This window comes from Numida meleagris, chromosome 3 (assembly GCF_002078875.1).
Source record: "Numida meleagris isolate 19003 breed g44 Domestic line chromosome 3, NumMel1.0, whole genome shotgun sequence".
Lineage (NCBI taxonomy): Eukaryota > Metazoa > Chordata > Aves > Galliformes > Numididae > Numida > Numida meleagris.
This window is the reverse complement of record NC_034411.1, coordinates 80,084,554-80,106,560: the sequence shown is the minus strand read 5'-3', so window position 1 is coordinate 80,106,560 and position 22,007 is coordinate 80,084,554. Positions and strand designations below refer to the sequence as shown.

At 37.9% G+C, this 22,007-nt stretch overlaps 1 protein-coding gene across 1 annotated transcript in view; it reads left to right on the top strand.

The window, feature by feature from the left end:
• The window catches only part of MEI4 (meiotic double-stranded break formation protein 4), a 76,140-nt gene that overhangs the window by 28,458 nt on the left and 25,675 nt on the right, over positions 1 to 22,007 (top strand). Inside the window, exon 4 of the mRNA XM_021393156.1 lies at positions 11,149 to 11,280. Coding sequence (XP_021248831.1) covers positions 11,149 to 11,280 — 132 coding nt within the window. The remainder of the gene's footprint in view (positions 1 to 11,148; positions 11,281 to 22,007) is intronic.

Here is a 22,007-nt window from a genome sequence, read left to right as displayed (position 1 = left end):
TGATGCAACTTTCCCTTTGCTGTCCTCACCTATAAAACTGTCAGGATCTGTCAAGGAGGACAAAGGGCTGTGAGAAACACCTTCAAAAAGTGAACAAAGAACCAAATAGCTGTGGGTTACACTGAATGCCTCATCTTCAAAAGCAATCTCGGCATTTTGCAGGGCGAATCAAATAACGTTAAAAACCTTTGAGAATCGTAGAAAAGATAATTATTTCTACATTAGATGTAAAGAAAGAAAAACAGCAGTAAAATTACTTGCTTTAACTACCGAGTCCCATTGTTTGAGAGGTTTCTAATTATAAAGCACTGGAAGTACTGGGGGAGCCAGAAAGACACTTACCGAGAGCTTGTCTGCCTGGATTCAGTTGCATAAAGATGCGCACTTTGGATAGAATTTTTGACCTGAATCTACAGATGGACACGAAGAAAAGAAAATACATCTTTCATTTAAGATAGAGAGAATAAAAGGAAATATTACATAAAATAGAAAACCATTTAAAATCAAAGAACTCCAAAGAGAATTAACCTTTTGAATTTCCCTTTTTTATTTTTCTCATCTCCCTCCCTCTGTGTACAACTGGCAAACAGTCTTTTTGCAAGGAGCCATCTGGAAATATCTAGAAAGGGTCTTAAGTCACTGCTGCTAAGGGTGAGGCATGAATGTGCTGAGAATAAATCATCTGCTAGAAGACCTATCTCTGCTCCTTCTGCTGGCATGATCATGCAACACTGTATTTCTGACACAGAAAGGCTTGTGAGCATCCTGTATCTAATTCTGGTACAGATGAGCCATCATGCTGTGAAATTTGTGATAGTCACTGCTATCTTTGGAGCAAGCTCTTACTTACCACCAGTTTGTGAATCCTGAACACCGAGACTCTCGGAGGTTCACGTGAATGTGTTGCTGTTGGTGTGTTTGTTACCTTTCAATGTGCGAATTGTTCACTCGCAGTTAAGAGTCACTCCTCTGTCAGCAGAACCACTGTCCTATTTATGCAGATTATTTGCAAATCCTGCTTTGTTGCAAAGTGAGTAATGCAGTCCTCTTAAAAGAAATCTCTCTAAGTCTCGGTTCAGTCTCTGAAGCCGTTGTTGCTCCATGATAGTTGTGCTATGCAATCTTAGCCCTGGTGGAGTAGAAATTTTGCCTCTTCCGATCATAAAGGAAGCAAAGGAATGTTTCTTTTGTTTTATCTGTCTGTTTGAGATCTGACAACAGCCATCTCAATTCCCTTTCTCAGGGTCGTACTGAATGTAAACCTTTCCTGCTTTTTGATCTGTCCAGCTCCAAGATGCATTACTTACTTATTTTCCATGGTGCACTGGAACCAGAGCTCCTTTCTCCTGTTACAGGAAAGTGCAACAGTCAGGGACACTGGGAATCCCCAACTCCTGCTGTGTTCAGAATACCATTTGTTTTGTGTTTCCAGGGAAGGTTTTGCACAGCTCATTGAAGTTAAAGCACTTCTGAGAGGACACTAAATTCCTTTCACATGGGAAGCTTCCTGGAGCCTGCCTGCAAATCCACTGTAGGGAATGTGAGCTGACTATAATTTCATAGCATATGGAATTAGCTTTAAAAGTCAAATCAATGTAACATAAATGAAGTTACTTTGTACATGTCTTATTTACATCCTTTGTATATACAGCTGTGCAAATCATCAAAACAGTTATTGGTAAGCTATTTAGAGTGCGGTTCAGTACTTCGGAGAGAGAAGAAAAATTATTTTTCATGTTGCTTCCTTCAATTCAGCTGTATTCAAAGCTGTAGAGGCCGTATACTGCCACAGGGTCTTCCATTAGACAGAATTGATGTGATGTGATCCCTAGTGGTGCCACTCTAGTTTATCGGCATCTTGACAGAAGTTCACTTCACTGGCTGTCTTCTTTTAGGTGCAGCTGATATGGTAATTTGAAGTGTAGCTAATGCTTTGATTATGTGCCTAGCCTTCGCAATGCATTCTTTATGGAGACCTGAGTCCATTTGTTGGACCTCGTTTTAAGGATTGAATCAAACCACTGAAATAGAAGGCACCGCTACACTGCTTTAAGGATTACAGACTAAATTTGGTCTGTCTAGGGTTCTTAGGCTATACTGTTTTCTGATGCTTGGTTTCTGTTCAACAAATAATTCATCCATCTGCCCCCAGCACCCCCCATCCCCTTCTAATTTCTTTCAGACAAGGCCCAGAAAGAAAAGAGCCTCGTTTCGGTGAACCGTGATTGTTTGCTTCTTCTTTGCTCTATTTAACACATCAATACTGACTTCAAAAGATGCTGTCAAGAGTCACGAATTGCCTGCACCATTTAACAAAATGAAAGATGTTATTTGCTATTTCCTTCCTCTTTCTTTTTTCTTTTTTTTGCCCTTGTACTTTGAGAATTGGCTACTCTACCTCTAGGTAGTTGTTATGAATTGTTTTTTTTGTTAAAGAATATTTGAATGGATGCTGAGTCATGAACAGTTTCTAAAAAATGTATCCTATTTGGAACTTCACTGCCCATTTTAACGTTCCTTGTTTATGTTCCATCTAAAAGTCTTCAAGAACAATTTTGCAAAAGTGCAAATATTACTAATAGTACATTTAGAAGAAAAGCAAATGCAAGAATTCCTGGTAGTAGCTTAATGTTTTGTTTTGTTTTGTTTTTTTGTGAGAAAGGAGTCAAAAACATTGATGAAAATGCCAGGTTGGAAATGTAGTACAGCGAAAAGCAGAAAAAGGGAGATAACTGAATCTTATTAGCAATTGTGTTATGAAATATATGGAAGTTTGTGTATTTGAAAAAGTATAAATGAACTAGAACCAGAGATTCAAATCTTTTCTTATCTAGGATACAGCTTGAATGATTCATTAATCACTGAAACTGCCCAGAAGAGAGTAATCTTACGATAATTTTGATGGTTTAAATACATGGAGCTGTGGCTGGCAGTAAGTTCCCCCAGACAAGTGTGGCTTGCAGCATCTTCTGCCAGCAACTGTCAGGACAGACCTTGACTCCTCGGTTTACAAAAACCTTGCCTGCTCAGGGACAAATAATAATTAAAAACAGTTACTCATATCACCAGTGGCTCCCAAGTATGAAACTAGTGAGCTTCAGTTTTCTGAAATTGAGTTCAAAGGGGAATATTGTGGCTCTTGAGACACAGTGCGTTTTTGTTGCCCAGAGAATTTCGCATACATAGTAGAACAGCAGTTCATTTGCATCAATATTAGAATGTGTTGCTGGGGTTTTATAGTCTAGTAAGTGTCAGTGTTTGAATCTCTTGATTGTTGAATTAAATTTTCTCAGCAATCTGTTGTCCTATGTGGAGAGCTATTTAAGTCAAATGGTAATCAGAGTCCATTGTCTTGTAAATCGCTACAGTCTAAAGCAATCACCAGACTGACTGACTCATTTACTTTAGCAAAGTGGATCATAGGAGTAACTAAACAGGAATGAATAAAATTTGTCTGCTTCTGAGACTTTTGTCCACCTTCTCAGACATCCTCAGCTGACATACGTCGTGAACTAAAGCTACAATTATTGAAGAGTTATGAGATGAAGTTAGCTGACTATTTTTTTTTCTACCATTAGGGCAATTTTTTTTTTTTTATGGTATCCAAAATGCCTGTATTACTGTAAAAATGCATTGAGTTTTTCGATTTTTTTAAAATGTGTGCATGTACTTTAACACTTGTTGCTTAGTGTCCTCTGCATCCTGTAGCATGGCTCGGGCACCCAACATCAGTAGGCATATGGCAGTTCTGTCCACTTATAAGCTTCTGACCAGTTGTATGGGAACTGTTGAGTCATGGCCTGAACCACTGATTGAGAACCTGGAGGAAAGACTCAGTCAACCCTGGGAGCACAGGTGAAGGCAATTTACTGTGTGACCGGAGGCTTCTTAGGCCTCGCTTAAGGGCTGACTGCCACTGAGGAAGGATCTCTTCTGCAGACCCCTCCCTGGTGGAAGCTTTTCTCTGTGAACCTAGAATCTTCTGATATGGGTGAGTGATCTACTTCCCTTCCTTTGTAGCACCTTTTTATCGTGCAGGTCCTTCTGCCTCTTTTGTAATGCCTTTCCATCCTGTTGATCTTTCCTATTGCTGCATTAGTGCTATCTAAGAAGGGAGGATCAAGAGTATTAAATTGCATCTCACAGACAGGGAAGACTTTGCATCTAGAGCTGCTTATAAGTCATCAATAGGTTACTTACACTAGTTATTTAAAAAAAAGGCAGCAACATCAGCAGCAAATGTTCACACAAGCTACTGCTGTGAGGATGTTTTTTGTTTAAGTGGGGCTGATACTGTTTTCCTGTTGACAGTGTTTACTGGTCCCAGAATCTTGGATGATTTAAGTGTGTAGATGCCTACTTCATGGATCGCAAAGAAGGTACAGGCATTCAAATATTCACCCCTGCCAGTGTAGCATTGCTTAAGTGAATTTAGTGATGAAAACACAGGATCTAGCGTGACTGCAAGCGTATTAAAAATTTAGCTGGATTTCTTTATAGATCAGTTTCTTGTACGTAGTCTTCAGATGTACTCAGAAATTGTGTGTTTGTGAGCCCTAAAGTAAAATGTTTTTTCTGTAAAAGTGATTGGGCTGAGGTGCTATAAGCAAGATGGAAATGGGTACTGCCATGTTGTGGTAAAACAAGAATTAAATTTGACTGTGACTTACAGTCCTGAATTCTTTTAAGATTATCTAGTTTATGCTTTGATTTTTGGGATGTTTTGCTTTCTTTAAAACAACAACAACTCAACAAAATGCCACACTACCACCAAGAAAAAAAAACAAATGAATCCACAGCAGAGTTTATTATGTTTATTTTGTCTGATTGGCAAGATGTGTTTGTTTTATGTGTCTTATATTCTCTTGAGTTAGGTAATACATTCAAAATTGGAAAGAAAAGATAAATATCCCATTAAACTGAAGGGAAAAAAGTAAAATCATAGGTAATTGAAAGTTATGAGGAAGTTCTGAGTAGCAGTTTATCTCAGTAACATACAAAGCTCTATGTCACACTGTCCATCAAAATGTTTTTCAGCCCAAGCTCAGCAAAACAGTACTGAAATATTACGATATAAAAAAGCTTGCAGCAAGGAAGCTAGTTGGTAGTCCTAGCACAGGAAATAAGTTTTAGAGGAGTCTTAGAAGCATGAACAAGATTATAAAGTGATAAGGGCAGAGCAGGGGCTCAAGATGATGCTTACAGAGCCAAGAATTGTAATAACGTAACAAATTCTTAAGTTTGGAAGACAGGAGAAATAGCACAGCATAAGCAGGAAGGTAGATGAATGACAACAATCGAATTAACAAAAGAAACAAAGCGACAGTAAGATAAGGGGTACTAATGCTCTCTGTAAATAAGTGATTACTTTCAATTGACCTTGATGATTTAGGAGTGAAAGTTAGGATGGGCTAAACAGACAAAGTGCAAACGTAATGTAAATTTAAAGGCGAAAGTACTGCTTATAGAGCCCCATAATTTGAAGATACCTGTTTAAACATTTGCCTTCGTCTTATGTTGCTGAATATGCCAGTTGCTCGGGGGAAAAGTGCTGTTAATTGGCATGGAAGCTGTAAACTACTGAAAAAGAAACTAAGGTTCAGTTTTAATAGTCACAAGATATACTGAATCATGCAACTCAGGAAGGAATTATTCTGCTTGCATAAGAGCTAGTAATTCTGAAACTCGTGTTTTGAAATTAAAAGAATTAAAGAGAAGCCTAATGCGTTCTGAACACATAGTTCATACGTAAAGAGATATGTAAAGAAAAAAGACCAAGTGCTGTTTGTCTTGTTGATCGCTCTTTTTCTTACTAATAACATTGATAGCCAGTTTGAAATCACATGAAAAGAGAAGTGAAAGGTCAAAAATAACTTCCTGTAGGTTTTAAAATTGGCTGGTTGCAGGAGAGACCAAATCAATATGCTTGAGGCAAGCAGAACATTGATATTGTATATTCATTTTGGCAACGCACATCCTTCCCAGCTGCTGGCAAACATTGGTGTGCATCATCAGGAACATGGGAAGAGAGCAGGGGGTGTGGAATAAGGGTTAGGGGAAAACAGACTACCAGACTCCATTATTTTCTTGTTTCTGGTATGTTTTTTTGCTGATTTATTTATTTATTTACAGTCAGATTTTCTGACTACTTTTAACTGAGAAATCCTGAACAGCACAGGTTTTATTTCATCTATACCAAGTCAAGGCATTAAAAGACTTCTGTTAGTTTTTTAATGTTTGGTTGATAGATTTGAGAGCTGAGGAGGTGCTTTATTTTTAATGAAACTACATACTATTTGAACTGTTATCGGTTTGAATGTTTCTAGAGTTTGATTAGCAATGTATGAGCATCACTCTGAAGGACGAAGTCTTGCTTTTCTTCTATACTTATGGATTTCTTTCTTATTAAATATAAATTCTGTGTGCATTTAACATATACAGCGTCTGAGGGTTTATTTTAACTTTATTTGCTTTCTCCTTTTTTTTAATGTACTAAGAGATAACACCAAAATGCAACATTGAATCTTTGCTCTTTAATAAATCACTTAGCAAATGGGATTTCTCAGAGACATCAATACTCATATCTCAAGTTCCATTAAGTACCATCATTACAAAATCCCTATGTACTTCATTTAGTAGAGGCTCAGGCTTTAAATTTGAAGATTTTGTATCATCTATTCCTACATACGTCCTACTAGAAAATGGTAACTCTTGCCAAAGTAGAAAGAAAATAGACTTTCTTTGAGAGATTCTCTTTTGAGTTTGTTCTTTGGGAGGAGTAGCATTGAAAAACTACTTTATCGAACCTAAAGCAGACTGTGTTATTTGATTTCTGTCTCTGAATTATGGTTGAATCAATGAGTTTTGCCTGTCTAAGGAGCATGGAGTACTGAATAATGTCTAATGAAAACTCATTAGTTTGTGAAGGTGTCTTCAGAGTGCATTTTATCTTTTCATTCCTTTACTTGGTCTCATTTTGCTTTTTTCTTTCAGTGATAGCCGCAGGTATTTTTTTTATGGAACATTTAATTTTAACATTTTAATCTTGCAGATTTTCAAAGCTATATGTACACAATTTCTGAATTTACTTTAATATCAGGAATTTATTGTTTATCTGTGTCAGCATGAAGATTTGATGCTGATCATAAAAACTTATAATTTTCTTGTATTTATTTGGAGATTATGTGCTAAAGTGAAGTGATTAATAGCAAAGATTCACTAAAGTTTGATTGTTATGATTGTGAATAGGAGATTGTCTCATAATGGGCAAATGATAGCTAAGCTGGTTGGTTATATTAGGCTGGTAAACAGGCATTAAATCAACTATCAACCGTTGTGGCAGTAAATGGGAAACTACTGATTAACTGTTTCTACAGTAAAAGAAGGAAACAGGTGAGAGGAGGAAGATGCTGGATTGCTGTAGCAGAGTGTGACCATATTGACCCTTAGTCATGGAGAAATTAAAGCAGGGTGACTGTATATTATTACTTTCCTCAAGGGTGTGTACTCTTGGTAGAATTGAAGGCTAAATAACTTGCAGAATACATATGTGAAATCTCTATATATTCAGGTAGTGCATGCACTTGAAAAGTTGAAATGTAAACTGCAAAGTCCTTGAGATTGTAGCTCTGTGGAGAAGGGATCTTGAACAAACAGAATTGGGAACCAGTACTAGTTTTGTGATGGAATTACTATAGTCTCAGCTCCATCGGTTGCTGGGATACAGTCAAAAGGTCTGTGGTATGAGTGTGCCTGAAGATACTGAGCCAGTGCTGTGGGTACTTCTTTGCTTCCATAAGCTTAAAGAAGTCAAAAGTTTATTGTCTAGTACTAATAGCTATGTAAGTGGCTAGTAAAGTGTTATTAAAGTAGTAACTCTTAGAAACCTTAGCTAATAAATGACAGTTAATGCATTTAAGACCTGAAAATAAGTAAATTAATCTTTAAATTGTATTCTTCTTGAACCGTGGGAAACCCAAGCACTTCAATGCATCCTAAATCCCATCGCATCACTTTGAAGATGCAGTTGATTTCATGCCTGTGTAAGCATTGCTTTTTAAGTAAAATCAAAGATATCATTAGTTGTGTTTTGTTGGTAGTAGCAGTATTTTAATAGAAACTGGAAACAGTTGACTTGCCAAGTAATGTCTTGAAACAAGGCAAAAATGTAAATATGGATTCACTGATGTTGAAAGGTGTACCTGAAGATCCAATTCCCTACTCAAGCAGGCTCAGAGCAGGTTGTCCAGGGCTGCATTCAGTCATGCATTGAATATCCCCAAGGGTGGAGGCTCCAGTTTCTCTGGGCAACCTCTACCACTGATTACTCTCACAGTAAACAATTTTTTTTATCATGTTTAAATGGAAATTCCTGTGTTTTGTGCCTATTGCTTCTTGTCATTTCACCAGGTAGCACTGAGAAGAGTCTGGCTACATCTTCTTTACTTCTCCCCAGATGTGTACATTGTTAAGATCCCTCCAAGCCTTTACTTCTAAAGCTGAATAGTTGGAGCTCTCTCACAGCATCTTGTGTTTCACACATTCCAATCCCTTCATCATCATCTTTGTTGGTTTCACTCCAGCATGTGTCCTTCTCTGCTGGAGAATCCAGAACTGAACCTTGCACTCCAAATGCCTTTCACCAGTGGGTAAAGATTGCCTCCCTCAATCTGCTGTCAGTGCTTCTGCTCCTGCAGACCAGGGTGGTATTGGCTTATGTCATAAGGACGTGTTCCTAGCTCTTTCAACTTGTTACCGAGAAGCCCACCACTCTTTCTGCTTTTGTATTATCTTCAAACTTTCTGTGGGTGCAGCCTGTCCCATCATAATAGAGGTCACTCACAATGATGTTAAACAGCTCTGGTGCCAATAGCAAGCCCTGAGATGCACCACTAGTGAGTGACCTCCAGCAGGACATGGTACCTCGGATCACAGTCCCTAAGTGTGGCAGATCGGGCAGTTATTAATCCACCACACTGTCTACTTGCTGACTCAATATTTCATACATCATACTTCAAAATTTTGTTGAAATGGGTTTTGTGGGAGACAGTGTTGAAAGCCTTATTAAATCAAGGAAGAATGTGGACGCTGATCTCCCTTCACCCATTCAGCTTGTCATCTTATCCTAGAAGGCTATCAAGTTGGCTAAGCGTTCTCCTTTCTAAGTCCACACTGATGACTCCTCATCACGTTCCTGACTTTCATCTGTTTGGAAATGCTTTTCAGGAAGATTCATCCCATTCAGACTCATTAAGTGATATGTTAGTTCAGAATGTGAATATACATAGAATTGTGTAGTATCATAGAATCACCAAGGTTGGTGATTCTCTCTCCAATACAGAGAGAGAGAATGTCCCAAAATCAAGGTAGGCCTTACTCTACTACCGACGATAAGACGGCTGGAGAGTGAGGTGCTGCCAAGACGAGAGACGGTGGAAAAAAGGGACGAGGTCTCGTGATCTGCAAGTTTTTGTACTGCGAGCTTTTATCTTTTCCCTCCGGCTGGAAAAATGGTAACAGAGGAGAAAAGTACTGTGAGGACTGTAGTAGTCTTTCTCTTCTGAGAACTAGGTACATCCACTACATGATGTTATGATGTGGAATACCAATAACCGAAAGTCACAAAACCATGACAGTTGGAAAGGACCTCTGAGATTATCTAGTCCAACCGTCCACCTACCACCAGTATTTCCCCTCTAAACCATGTCACTCAGTACATCATCTAAATGTTTCTTGAACACCTCCAGGGACAGTGACTCCACCACCTCCCTGAACAGCCTATTCCAGTGCCTGATCACTCTTTCACAGAAGAATTTTGTCCTCGTATCCAAATTGAACCTCCCAAAAAACTCATAGCCAAACAAAATAGACAAAAACCAGCAGTTGATCTAATCACAGATGTGCTTAACCTGGAGAGAGGAATAAACTAGATGCACTAGTGCTTTTGAGTGTTTAAGACAAAGCCAGAGTACTGTTTTCTCAGTCAAAAATATTCATCTGCAGTGTGTTGTCTGTTTCAACAGATGCTGTGCAAGATGTCCCAAATATTAATGCTATCGGGGTATAAAGTTTTATAGTCATTATATTTAATGTATTTTTTCTTTGAGTTTATACATTAGAAAAAATATTCTAGTAGTGTTACATGAAATAACGTTTTGTTGCTGTCTAGAGCAGTATGTTATGTAAGTTATAGCATTATATAATGACTGTAGATTGCGTTTCAGGAAACTAAAAAAATATTTTTTTATTTATTTTAAATAGAAAGGAATAGCAAATATAAATCTCATTTAAGATCACATAACTGCTTTTGTGGTTCAAGAGACATGTCTCGGTAACAGCCAGTTAAACAACAAATTGCAACTGATTTGTTTAAACTTGAAAATCCAGTGCATCTTCTATCAGTTTGCATTTGATCAAATTTATTCTTGATAACTCCGTTGACTGAAACATCCAGTATAGCTCCTAGCTTGCTTATTTCAAATAATTTGTTTGTTCATTTGTCTACCTGTGGCAAAATGAGTCCCTGTCTGTGCAGTGTGATCACTCATTTGCTATGACAACAGGAAGGACACAATGACTGCTAATGCCCAAGAGCTGCCTCCTGGGGAATTTGCACTGTTGGAGACATTTCTTTATACGATGTAGTGCTGAACTTACGAGAACACATGATTTCTGGGTAATGGATATGGGTTTTCATAAAGGTATATGAGAATATATCTCTTATACGCTATATTTATCTTAATTACATACATCATAGAATCATAGAATGGCCTGGGTTGAAAAGGACCTCAAAGATCATCAAGTTTCAACCCCCAGAGCCACGTCCACGTCAACTGCCCAGAGCCACGTCCAGCCTGGTCTTGAATGCCTCCAGGGATGGGACATCTGCAGCCTCCTTGGGCAACCTGTTCCAGTGCGTCACCACCCTCTGAGTGAAAGACTTCCTCCTAATATCTAACCTAAACCTTCTACGTCTTAGTTTAAAACCATTCCTCCTTGTCCACCCATGTAAACAGCCATAAACCTAAACTATAAGAAAAAATAATTTGATTTTATTCTTAAAAAAAGTGACATGTAAGTCTTGTTTCTGTTTAAGGGAATCATTTGGGGGAAAAAATGCAGATTTTGAAAGATTACATTTCTTTTTAGTTTCAGGCACTGGATGCTGTGTCACACACTCTTGTTTTGCTGGGGAGGAACAACATACTTCGAAATTCTTTAATGTCTTTTCTACTGTCAGAACTACAGCAGTTTGCTGAGCAGATGATGCAAGCTTACCAGGTACTGCCATCTTTTCTTCTGGAGAAAGTCCAAGGATTGGTGTTGGGGGAGTGTTTTACCTACATCTCTTTGTTTCATGGAATGTAGTCAGTTCATCATTCTGTAGAATGTTGGACAGGGTCTGGCTGGGATGGAGTTAGCTTTCCTCACAGCAGACACATAGTGCTGTGCTCTACACTTATTGCTAGAATGTCCTTGATTTACAACAATGCTTTGGCTATTGCTGAGCAGTGCCGACATAGCATTTCATTTAATAAAATTTAGTCAGTTGATCATTCTATAAAATGTGCAAGTTTAAGAATCTTAATTTCACCAGCAGATTCAAAAGATATATGAAGGAAAATAAAAATTCCTTATGGACAAAAGTAAAATGATCAGAGTGCATAATAGACTGTATAGATTCTAAGATCATGCTGTGTAATTTGGAAAATACTTGAGTTAGTATTAGGAGTTAATTAAAATTCTTTAAGGATGTAAATTGTGAGCTATGCAGGCGTACAACTTCAGTATTCAGCTGGACCCACAAAGAATTTTCTCTTTCCGTTTGTACCTGAGATTAAAAGTTGCATTATTTTTCTTCAGAATTAGATTTGTTGCTTCACATTATATTAATTTATATGATACAAATGTTATCCAGGACTTAACGTTGTATTTCATTTATTGTAATGAGTAGGAGATGAAAAGTAAAATGGAGTGGAGATAATATATTTGGTAAAATTGATTTCTTAGTTAGATTTTTATACTGAAATGATGTGGAGTTTGAATAGATGGAACCAGCGTGATTTTTTTCAAGTACTCTCTAGAGTTAGAAAGAGAGACTGAGTAGATGTTCCTTTTAAAATTTGGAGATGTGAAATCATTTGAGTTTTCATATATTTTTCACATAGTTTTGTGCAGTGGTATATATTAAAAATGTTATGGTCTCACTTGGGACTATGACTTGATTGTGTAGTGTCCTGCAAAGGTCAGTGGAAAGAAAGCATGCAGCTTGTTAGTAAGTGGAAAATGAAGTCATTTATCTGTTTAGTGAATATTCCTCATAGGTGTATCACCAACACTCTGGTCCAGCTTAAAAAATATCCTAGGTGTTGCTTGAGCAGTCTTTATGTTTTTCTGTAATGCATGATGTGTAGGAGTAAGTCACAAAAAGGAAAGATTACAAAACTGTATTACTTGAAGTTGGGAAAATTAGAGTAAATTAGTGTTGTGTGATTTTAACCATAAAGGATTCTCTTTACCACAGTAGTGACTTGGATTTTTCTATTGGCAGTTTGTTTTTATTACTTGCAGAGTAATGTATGTATTTATGGGAAGAAAATAAAGATTGGATTCCTACATAAATATTAAAAAATTGGCAATTTAATCTTTAAAAAATTCCTGTGCAGTAGCTGGCATAGTAAATGGATTAAAAGTCTGTTTCTCAAGGATGGCTTGATGCCTTTAGTTGTTGTGTACAACAATTTTGTAGTTTCTTTTTTTAACCGACATAAGCAGAAAGAAATGCTGTAAGTGGTTAAAACTTGTGCCAGGTATAAGAGTTTATCCTGTAGCGTAGGTACAGTGGGAAGTCTAAAAGATGCCACGGAGCTTTTCCTCACTCTCTGATAAGTTGTTTTCCTATGTAACCCTTACATAGGAACACTTACAATCTTTCCTGCCCTTCATCAGGAGGATTTTCCTATGAAACATCTTTGTGTAAAGAGCTGGCCCAGGAGGATTTCTGGGGGGACAGGAACTTGCGCTCAGAAGAAAAAATGAAGATTCTTTTGATCTGTTTCTTCATATTTACTATATACAAAAAAAGGACAGTAAAATGCATTTGTTACTTGACTTTTTCAGCTTCAGGACCAGGTCTTTTTTTAGGTAAACTCTTCACTACCTATAGGTCTCCTTCTGTCACATTTTACTTACCTTACATTTGCGCTTGCTGCAAATCTTTCCTGTTATCTATACATAATACAGATTTCCAGATTTTGTACTATCAAAAGCCTTCACAAAATGCTTCCCACCTTTAATGTGAGAAGATATATTTTCACTATGGTGCACCTATGGTGCAAAGGGAAGCATAGGAAGATTTTTGGATTTAATGAGTTTAGAAAGGTTAATGACTTAATGAGGTTCCCTTTTACCCCTTCTTTAACAACCCTTTCTGTGCACCCCTCTGAAAACCTTTTTGGATCATCTAGTTCTCATGTGGAAGAGTTTCCATAAAGAAAGTTTCCTGCTCTGCTTCTGAGTCCTTCTGTTAAAAATCTGCCTTCTGCTCCTGAAATGATATACACTTTTATGTATTTATTTCTCTATTTATTTTCTTCCCAGCAGTGTTTTATGGGGGTGATGAAGGTATATTGCCTTCTGATTAAGGGATTTAAGTATTTATATTTTTCCTGTCCAGTGTTAATAGTGTTTCTTGGGAGGTTAATGGGCCTTGATTATCCAATAGCAAACTCAGGGCTGGAGAAAGACTTTCATATTGTCCCACCAAAGCTTAGGGTGCTTTCTTTTGACTCTTTTTAAAACATGCTGCTTCTAAGTATCCATCAGAAAAATAACTGAGCTTCGCTTACTTAGGAAATCTCCAGTGTTTTATAGTAACAAAGCAGTCTGGAAATGTTCATCATCAGCATGGAAGTCGGACTTTCTCTGGGAAGTGCAGAAGGTTCCAGGTGGCTGAATATGTAACTACATGTCACGGTATTATCTAAGGGTCTGCGTCCGTGACAAGGGGGACAGGCCCGAAAGAAAAAAAAAACGAGAAAAGAGGAAGAAAAAAAAAATTGCTGGCGGGTAGGGGCCGGCCCCGGGTGGTCCGGCGGCTAAAGCGGCAGAGAAGCCGCGGAGCCGCACCCTGGGGAAACAAAGGGAAGAGGGGAAAAAGCAGGGGACTTGTAGGCGGATCTAACACAAAAAACAGTGGCACCAATCTGAGGAGGAACAACTAATTTTACTAAATATATCAAAAATGAGACTAGTAGAATTATAACAAAGGGTTTACAGGCTGAAAATCTTACACAGTAAACTGCAGGATGATTTGCGGAATCAAACTCCATAACTCGAGATTAGGTTATAAAACAGGTATGTTTATTACGGTGCTGCGTCCACACTGGATGCGAGGGGGGTCACTGCCCTACCAAACTCGCATAACCATGGGCAGAAATGTTAGATATTTAAAAGCCAAGCTTATACATATTCAGCAGGTTTCCTGGGACTCATCTACATATTCATCATTTCCCAGGAATTCCTTTGCATACGGTCCGTCCCTCCAGCACATGCGTTGTAGTTCCTCCTGGTGGTCATTGGATGAAGGCTCGATGTCTTCATCACTCTGCCCTTTTCACCCCACTGCTGCTTTGCAGAGTCACTCTGCCTTCGGCCAGTTCCTTGTACTGGTCCCTGCTGATAATGGAGTTTCGCGGAGTTCCTTTTCTTATCTTGCCTTACATTCTACTTACCCCAGCCCCATGCAATAGTTAACCCTTCAAGTGTCCTAACTCAAGGAGGACCACGTGCTTTCTCTGCCGGGCAGGAAAGGAACAGACTCCATGCCTCCCAGGCAGCTTCACCACCCCCTCCAACACAAAGACCCCTGGGGAGTGCACCTCCTCCCCTCCCCCTCAGAGGGCCACACCAAAAAAGGCAGTTTGCAGTAACCAGGGAATTAACTCTTTAACTGCCTGTACCTTACATGATGTAATGATGTGGAATACCGATAACAAAAATCACAAAACCCTAACACTACAGGAGCTGTGTGGAGGTATCTCTGTAGGTGACTTTCTTAGAAGTACAAGATCTTGACAGTCTGCAGTTCATGTAGTTCCATGTATGTAACTGAAGTTCTGGCATGCTGCGAAAGGAATGTTTTTAATTTCATGCATTTGTGCATTTAGTTTTATGTTCATTTATGCACATCTATGTTTTATGTTCACTTACAAACCCTTACGCATCCTATAAGTGATCATTTTTATGGAAATACTGCTTAATGTAACCCTCTCTACTTATCACAGTAGAACACTGAACTCTAGTATTTCTGACAGCCTGATTTACGGACCTGTTTCTAACTTCATGGAGCACTGCATTTGGTAGGCATGATCCTGAAATAAGTTTTAAATCTTTTTTCTTGTTTTATAATCAACGTAACACTAATACACTTAATTAGAAATGTTCAGAATGACAGTTTTAAAAAAAATTATCTTAAATATTTAAATTTGCAAATGGTTAAAATTTTATGTAAACAACTTCCATTAACTGACCATTATCATAATCCTGTTTTATTTCTTAAGTGTAACTTCTATTAATTGCAAAGCTGTTTCATGTCTTCCATTTCAGAAAATGGAACTAGGGACTCTCAAGTTTAGTTATGACGAGAGATGAACAGGAACGTCGGATGTCTTTTTGGTAGCCTGCATTTAATTCCTAATTTGAACTGCAGAAGTTGAAAATAATGGCTTTTGCATCCGAACAGATTTCTTTCTTTGATTTCGTACAATTAAAATGCTTTTCTTAAAGTTGATGCTTTCTAACATTGACTTGGATTGAAAACAAAATTCCTTTTAACTTTTCTAAATGAATCCTATATTTCAAGGGTCTTAGTTTAATTTTGATCAATTTCTAAAATGCTTGTATTTCACATTATGTAACTTTCTGTTGCCGTGATCCAGGTGCAAGACCTTGCACTTGGTTTTGTTGAACTTCACGAGGTTCTCCTGAGTCCACTGCTCGAGCCTGTCTAGATCTCTCTGGATGACATCCCATCCCTCAGGTGTGTCAGCCATACCACATAGCTTGCTGTCTTAAGTAATTGTTGAGGGTGCACTCAATCTCGCTGTCAGTGTCATTGATGATGATATTAAAGTCCCAGTACTGACCCCTGTGGGACACCACTCATCACTGATCACCATCTGGACATTGATCCATTGACAACTGCTCTCCAGGTATGATCTTGCAACCCATTCCTCATCCATTAAACTGTCTACCCATCAAATCCTTTCCAATTTGGAGAGAAAAATGTTGTGAGGAACTGTGTCAAAGGCCTTAGTAAAATCCACATAGTCAGTGGCTTTTCCTTGTCCACTGGATGCCATCATAGAAGGCCACTAGGTTGGTCAAGCAGGACTTGCCCTTGGTGAAGCCATGCTGGTTGTTCTATATCACCACCCTCTCTTCCACATTCCTTAGCATAGCTTCCAGGAGGATCTGTTGCGTGATCTTCCCTGGCACATAGGTGAGACTGACAGGTCAGTAGTTCCCTGTGTTGTCCTTTCTACCTGTATGTCTAATCCCTTGAGATGTATATCTGTATTTGTTGAAATGGAGCATTTACATGGGACGGAAAAATTCCTTGCTACTTTTCTCAAATATGATGTTAAGTGGCTTAAGTTGTTGATTACAAGAAAGTAGCTGAGCATATTATGTGACTGGAAAAGATACTAAAATGGCTGGTTCTGCCTGTTTGGATTTTTGCAGTTTCTGCTGTTGACTTTTACTTACATATCAAATTAATAATACTTCACCCAGGTAAAAGAAAAGAGATTTATGCAGACCTCATGAAAATAATTAAACTTGCATCTGGACATCTGTTCATCCTTTTTAAGATGTAATTTCTTTCCTTGTTATGCTGGTAAGCACAGATTGTAACATACCTCAAACTGTGAATGCTGAAAGTTGTTGCAAAATAGTGCTCTGGCTAAATACAGAATTATTTTTTTATTCCATGTGACTACTGATGCTACTGAAAGCAAAGAAATTTATGGTTTTATATACTAATCAGTGGATCTGCTTTTTTTCCCTCAAAAATACATACCTGGTGTAGAGATCCGTATTTGTGAAATCATAAATCTTTCCCCTAAAAGGCAACAGTGAAAGAATCGTTCAGGACTCACTGTGTCAGAAGAGGGCCATATATCTTTGAAGCATACGCCTACTGTTGCAGGATATGTCATTCTCTATTAAAGATTAGATTTTGAGATGCATACAAAGCAGTGTGGCATGTCAAAACTAGAAAATTAAAAATGGTTCATACAGTTTCTCTGCTTCCTCTCATACTTTCATAAAATCTGAGTTGATGCCACAGTTGGCTTTTACTGCCTTATTCTGGTTGTGGCTTCTGTACTTCTCCTGTTGCTTTCTTTAAAACTCAGTTAATCCTTTTGTATACTAATACAATACTAGATACTAGAGTAATACTACTCTAAATAGAAGAAGCAACATATGTGGCCTATGTGGTCATTATTGCTTAATCAAATAGATGTGCTCCTGTTAATTTGCTGTTTTCACAGGGCGTGCCTAGCAGTGGTGTGTAAAACAGCATGATGTTACAGAAAATTAACCACAGCTTCCTTAGTGCTTTTGGATATCAGTTTTACCTATGTGAATTAGCGTATACACCATATGTGCTCTTAAAAGTTCATTTTATAGGCAAGGTAATTTTTGATTACAGATTTACCTTTTAATTTTATTTTGGACTTGTTTAAAGTCTTCATTATGATGTACTTTTAACATAGCTTCATTAAATGCTTTTCAGGAAATGGCATAAATTAGTAGCTCCTGTGTCAATGGCTTGCAATTTATTTGCTGTGTTAGTATTTTATATCTGCATATAATAGAATGGGAAGCATTGTAGCCCTAGAATTTCTAGCTAGAAGTTACCACTAAATGGATTTCTGTTTGGAAGAGTAATTATAGTTGATGGTTAAACTGTCTTTAAATAATTGCCTAGTTAAAAATAGTAAAATGTAAGTGGAAGGTAAGGAATTATAGTGACTTACCAGTGAAATCGTGACTTCATCTTTTTTTTTTTTTTTTCCAAAATGGTCTTTTCATTTTACAGGACGCATTAATGTATTTGGATTCTTTCACGCTTACTTCCCTCTCTCTAAATATGTAGTATAAGGAATCAGAGCATTGGCCTGTCCTGCTGATAACTTATTTTTTGCTAAATTTTTTTGTTTAAAAAAAGTACCTTTTAAGCTGTGCCTGTTGACCTATTGAGTTTATGCATAGCCATCACTACTGAAATCACAGTATCTGGAGGATTGGCCGATGTTTGTTCAGTACTTCCTAAAATGTTGAAGTGCTGTGATGTATAACCATGAAACACACATACAATGGTGCGTCTTCTGTGGTGTTCCATCAAGCATAGAAATACTGGTTCTGATCCTTGCATGTTCCTTGAGAAATATTTTTGCTTTGCAATTTGTTTATCTGTGTGCTTGGGCTGAGCTCTGGCTTTTCAGGAGACAGCAAGCTGTGCTTTTTCTGCTGCCTGGGTTTTAGTCAGGCTAGAGCTGTGTTAGAATGATTTCCCTGGGTATGCCCTCAGCTGAAACTGTCATAGACAACATTTGTGGTTTGGTTTTGGGTCTGCTCTTGCTGTTGAACTGCAGTGAACGCCATATCTAGATGGAGCTGCAGTTCCAAGTTTGCCTTCAAAATGAGCGGACCTTACTGCTAGGTTTTGAGTGATGTACAAGTGATTAAGAGAGTGGTTTTATGTCTGGGCTGAAAGGACTGGCTATTTCAGGTTTGTTTTGTAGCCAAGGTTTGAGTTCTGGTTTGTGTGGCTGAGGTGTGTAGTAGGTTAAATCTGGTTCTATAGTTAGTGTAGATTTTTGGTGTCAGCACTCAGCTGGCTGGTTAAGGCTTGGTCTAGAAGAGCAGCAGTGATGTTGATGCTGTGCCCAGAGGGGGAGGTCGGTTTCAGGACTGAAGTCAGCAGGAACTCTCAGGATTTGCAGGATTTCTGACATAGTTTTAATTTAGGGAGATAGGATGTGGTGAGCTAAACTTAAACATGTTTCTAGAGCTAGAATTAGAGTTGTCATGCCAAGGGCTTATGAATTTGGAGTATCAGTTTTAATTAGACCTTCTCAATGATGTAGCTAAGTCTATGGATGTAATATATGCTTGGGCTTGGGTGAGTGCAGTAATGAGAAGTGTGTTTGTTAATGTATTTGTAACTCCTAGGAGATTTGGAGATGCAGAAAGGGGATGCTGTGCTAGATTTGTGTTGAGGGAGAAAGGCAGGAGCTGCTGACTGTGTTTAGGTCTGAGTGTCAGTGATATGGTCTGGTGTTAAGCTAGAGAGCAAGGTTTGGATGTCCAGGATGTATGCAGCAGGGAATGCCTTGCAAAAGTTGGAGGTATTCCAGAAAAAGGTAGGCTTGGGCAAAAATTAATTTGTATAGTTTGATTAGATTTAGGATTAAGATGTTGTTGATTGCATTCATGAGCTTGGATAGAGTACATGCAACCTGATACTTTTGTTCATCTGAACCACATTTGTAAAAGTATACATTCATTAAAAAATTTACAGTAGCACAGTTTGTATTGCTTTTCTTCTAGAATTATTTCTTTCCTGCTGAAAGACATTTAAAATTACTGTAGCAGTAACAGAATTAAAAGTAGTTTTACGAAATAACATTCTTGAATCTACTCAAGTTCTCTTTCCTGTTGTTTAAGGTGGTACATTTTCTTTTGGTTCCAGTAACAGCTTGCAAAAGCAGAAATAGTCAACTGCATTGGGGGAAGAAAAAAAGAAGGAAAGATAGGGGGAAAAAATTAGTGTTTTGGTATTTGTCTTGTTTTTATTTTGTAAGTGTTGGCATTCCAAGTTACATGATTGCAGCTCAACCTTTGAAGATGTAGTTTGTGTATTTTGTATTTCCTTGTGTCTGTCAATCCCTGAATTTAGCTGGCAAAGCACAACTAAATCTCTAGGTGTTAGGTCTTGAAACTTTTGGCTTCATTTCAACATTAAAATTAGTTCTTCCATTAAAAGTTACTCTAGTCTCTGAGTTTTCAGAGTATCCTACTTCTAGCTGAAGTTGCTATTTTAAAGAACTCTTTTTTTCATGTAGTCTTATTATTTAATCAAAACTCTTTTACTAAGCCTAGCTATTACATTTAATATAGGATACTGTAGGGAACTGTATATGAATGAGAGAGAGGTTACAGAGAGATTAAAATCTGAGTAGTACTTCTGCCTATAGGAATAAATTATTGGCAGAGCTTAGTTTAGGTTAACATATTCAGTTATTCAATTTGAGTCCTTCCTACACAGTTTAATTATGTGAGCTACAATTCAGTTCTGTTAACTTGCTTAAATAAAGTAAGTTCATGAAATGACCATAGAATTAGTAAGATTGGAAAGGAGTTGTGGAGGTGATCTAGTGCAGCCCCTCTGTTCAAAGCAGGCTCAGCTTGAGCAGGTTGCTCAGGCTATGTCTAATCAAATTTTGAATTTTTTCAACTATGTAGACTACAACAGCCTCTTTGTGCAGCCTGTTCCAGTGTTTGGTAACCTTTAGCAGCTCATAGTAAAAGGCTGTCAGGTTGGTTAAACATGATTTGCTTCTTTGTAAGTCAGTGCTGACTGCTCTCTTTCACCCTGTTGTCCATCATATGCCTAGAAATGGTTTCCGGGATTATTTGCTGTGTCACCTGCCCAAGGATCAAGGTTAGATGGACTGACCTGTAGTTTCCTGGATGTTCCTTTTTGAACATTGGACTGTCATTCTCTTTCTTCCATTCCTGATGAACTTTTCCAGTTGCCAAGACCTTCCAAAGGTAGTGGCCTTGCTATGACATTGATCAGCTGTTGCAACAATCATAGGTGCATGCCATCAGGTCCAGTGATCTTATATGTCCAGTTTCTTGAAATGTTCCTCAACCTTGTTCATCTCCACTCAGGGTAAATTTTCCCTTCCAAACATTCCCACTGGTCTAAGATATGTGGTGCTCCAGAAGGCTGATCTTACCGGTAAAGTTCAAGTTGAAGAAGGCACTGTGTCCCTCATCACCTGTTCCTCTGCCACATTTTTCCTTATCTTCCTTTTTGCTGCTTATGTACCTCTAGAAATCCTTCTTGTTGCACTATGTATTCCTTTCCAGATTCAGTTCCAGATAGACTTTTACTTTCTTAACCCTGTCTCTTCAAATTTGGACGGTGTGTTTGTATTCTTTCAAACTTACCTGTCCTTGCTTCCACATCTTAATGGTTCCTTCTTTATATTTGAATTGTGTCAGGAGCAACTTGTTCATCCATGCAGGAGCCATGCAACTTTTGCTCACCTGTAGTTCAGGTAGAGTATTCTTGAGCTTGAGCCTTGAAAATTAACTCTCGCATGCCTCCTCTCTCCAGAGTCATATCACGTTGCATTTTTCACAAATACATTGCTGAAGAGGCTGAAATATGTTCTCCTGACACCCAAGGTGGTGACCCTGCTTTTGATAAATTTTTCAGCAGTAGATAAGATTATAATCGCAAATTAGTTGAGTTCTTGAGGGAAGTATTAAGTCATACGGAGAAGTCACTTTTCCAGCTATCAAGGAGCAGTCTTTCTCAGGAAGTCTTATAGATGCTTCAATAATGCTCTCAAAGTTAGCAATCAGACTTATATGAAGATAATTTTTATTGAATGCAGACTAATAATTTTAATTTGTGGGAATTTAAGGTGAATATTTGAGACATGTTCTGAAACTCCTCCTTTACATTGAATTCCCTCTAGTCTAGGTAAGACTGAGAATGGAATCTGTTCTGGAGGACTCTACACATTAGGTAAGCCCCTAGTCTTCCATAGCCAAGAGATATTTCAGAGGAAATTTAAATAACAGAACAAAGTGCATTCAAGTATGTCTCAAGTCTTTGATGTTATTTAAAAAAAAAAAGTTTTCCTTTACTTAATCAAGAAAATAGAGAAGGTAACATGTTACTTTCCTAAAAAAAAGAA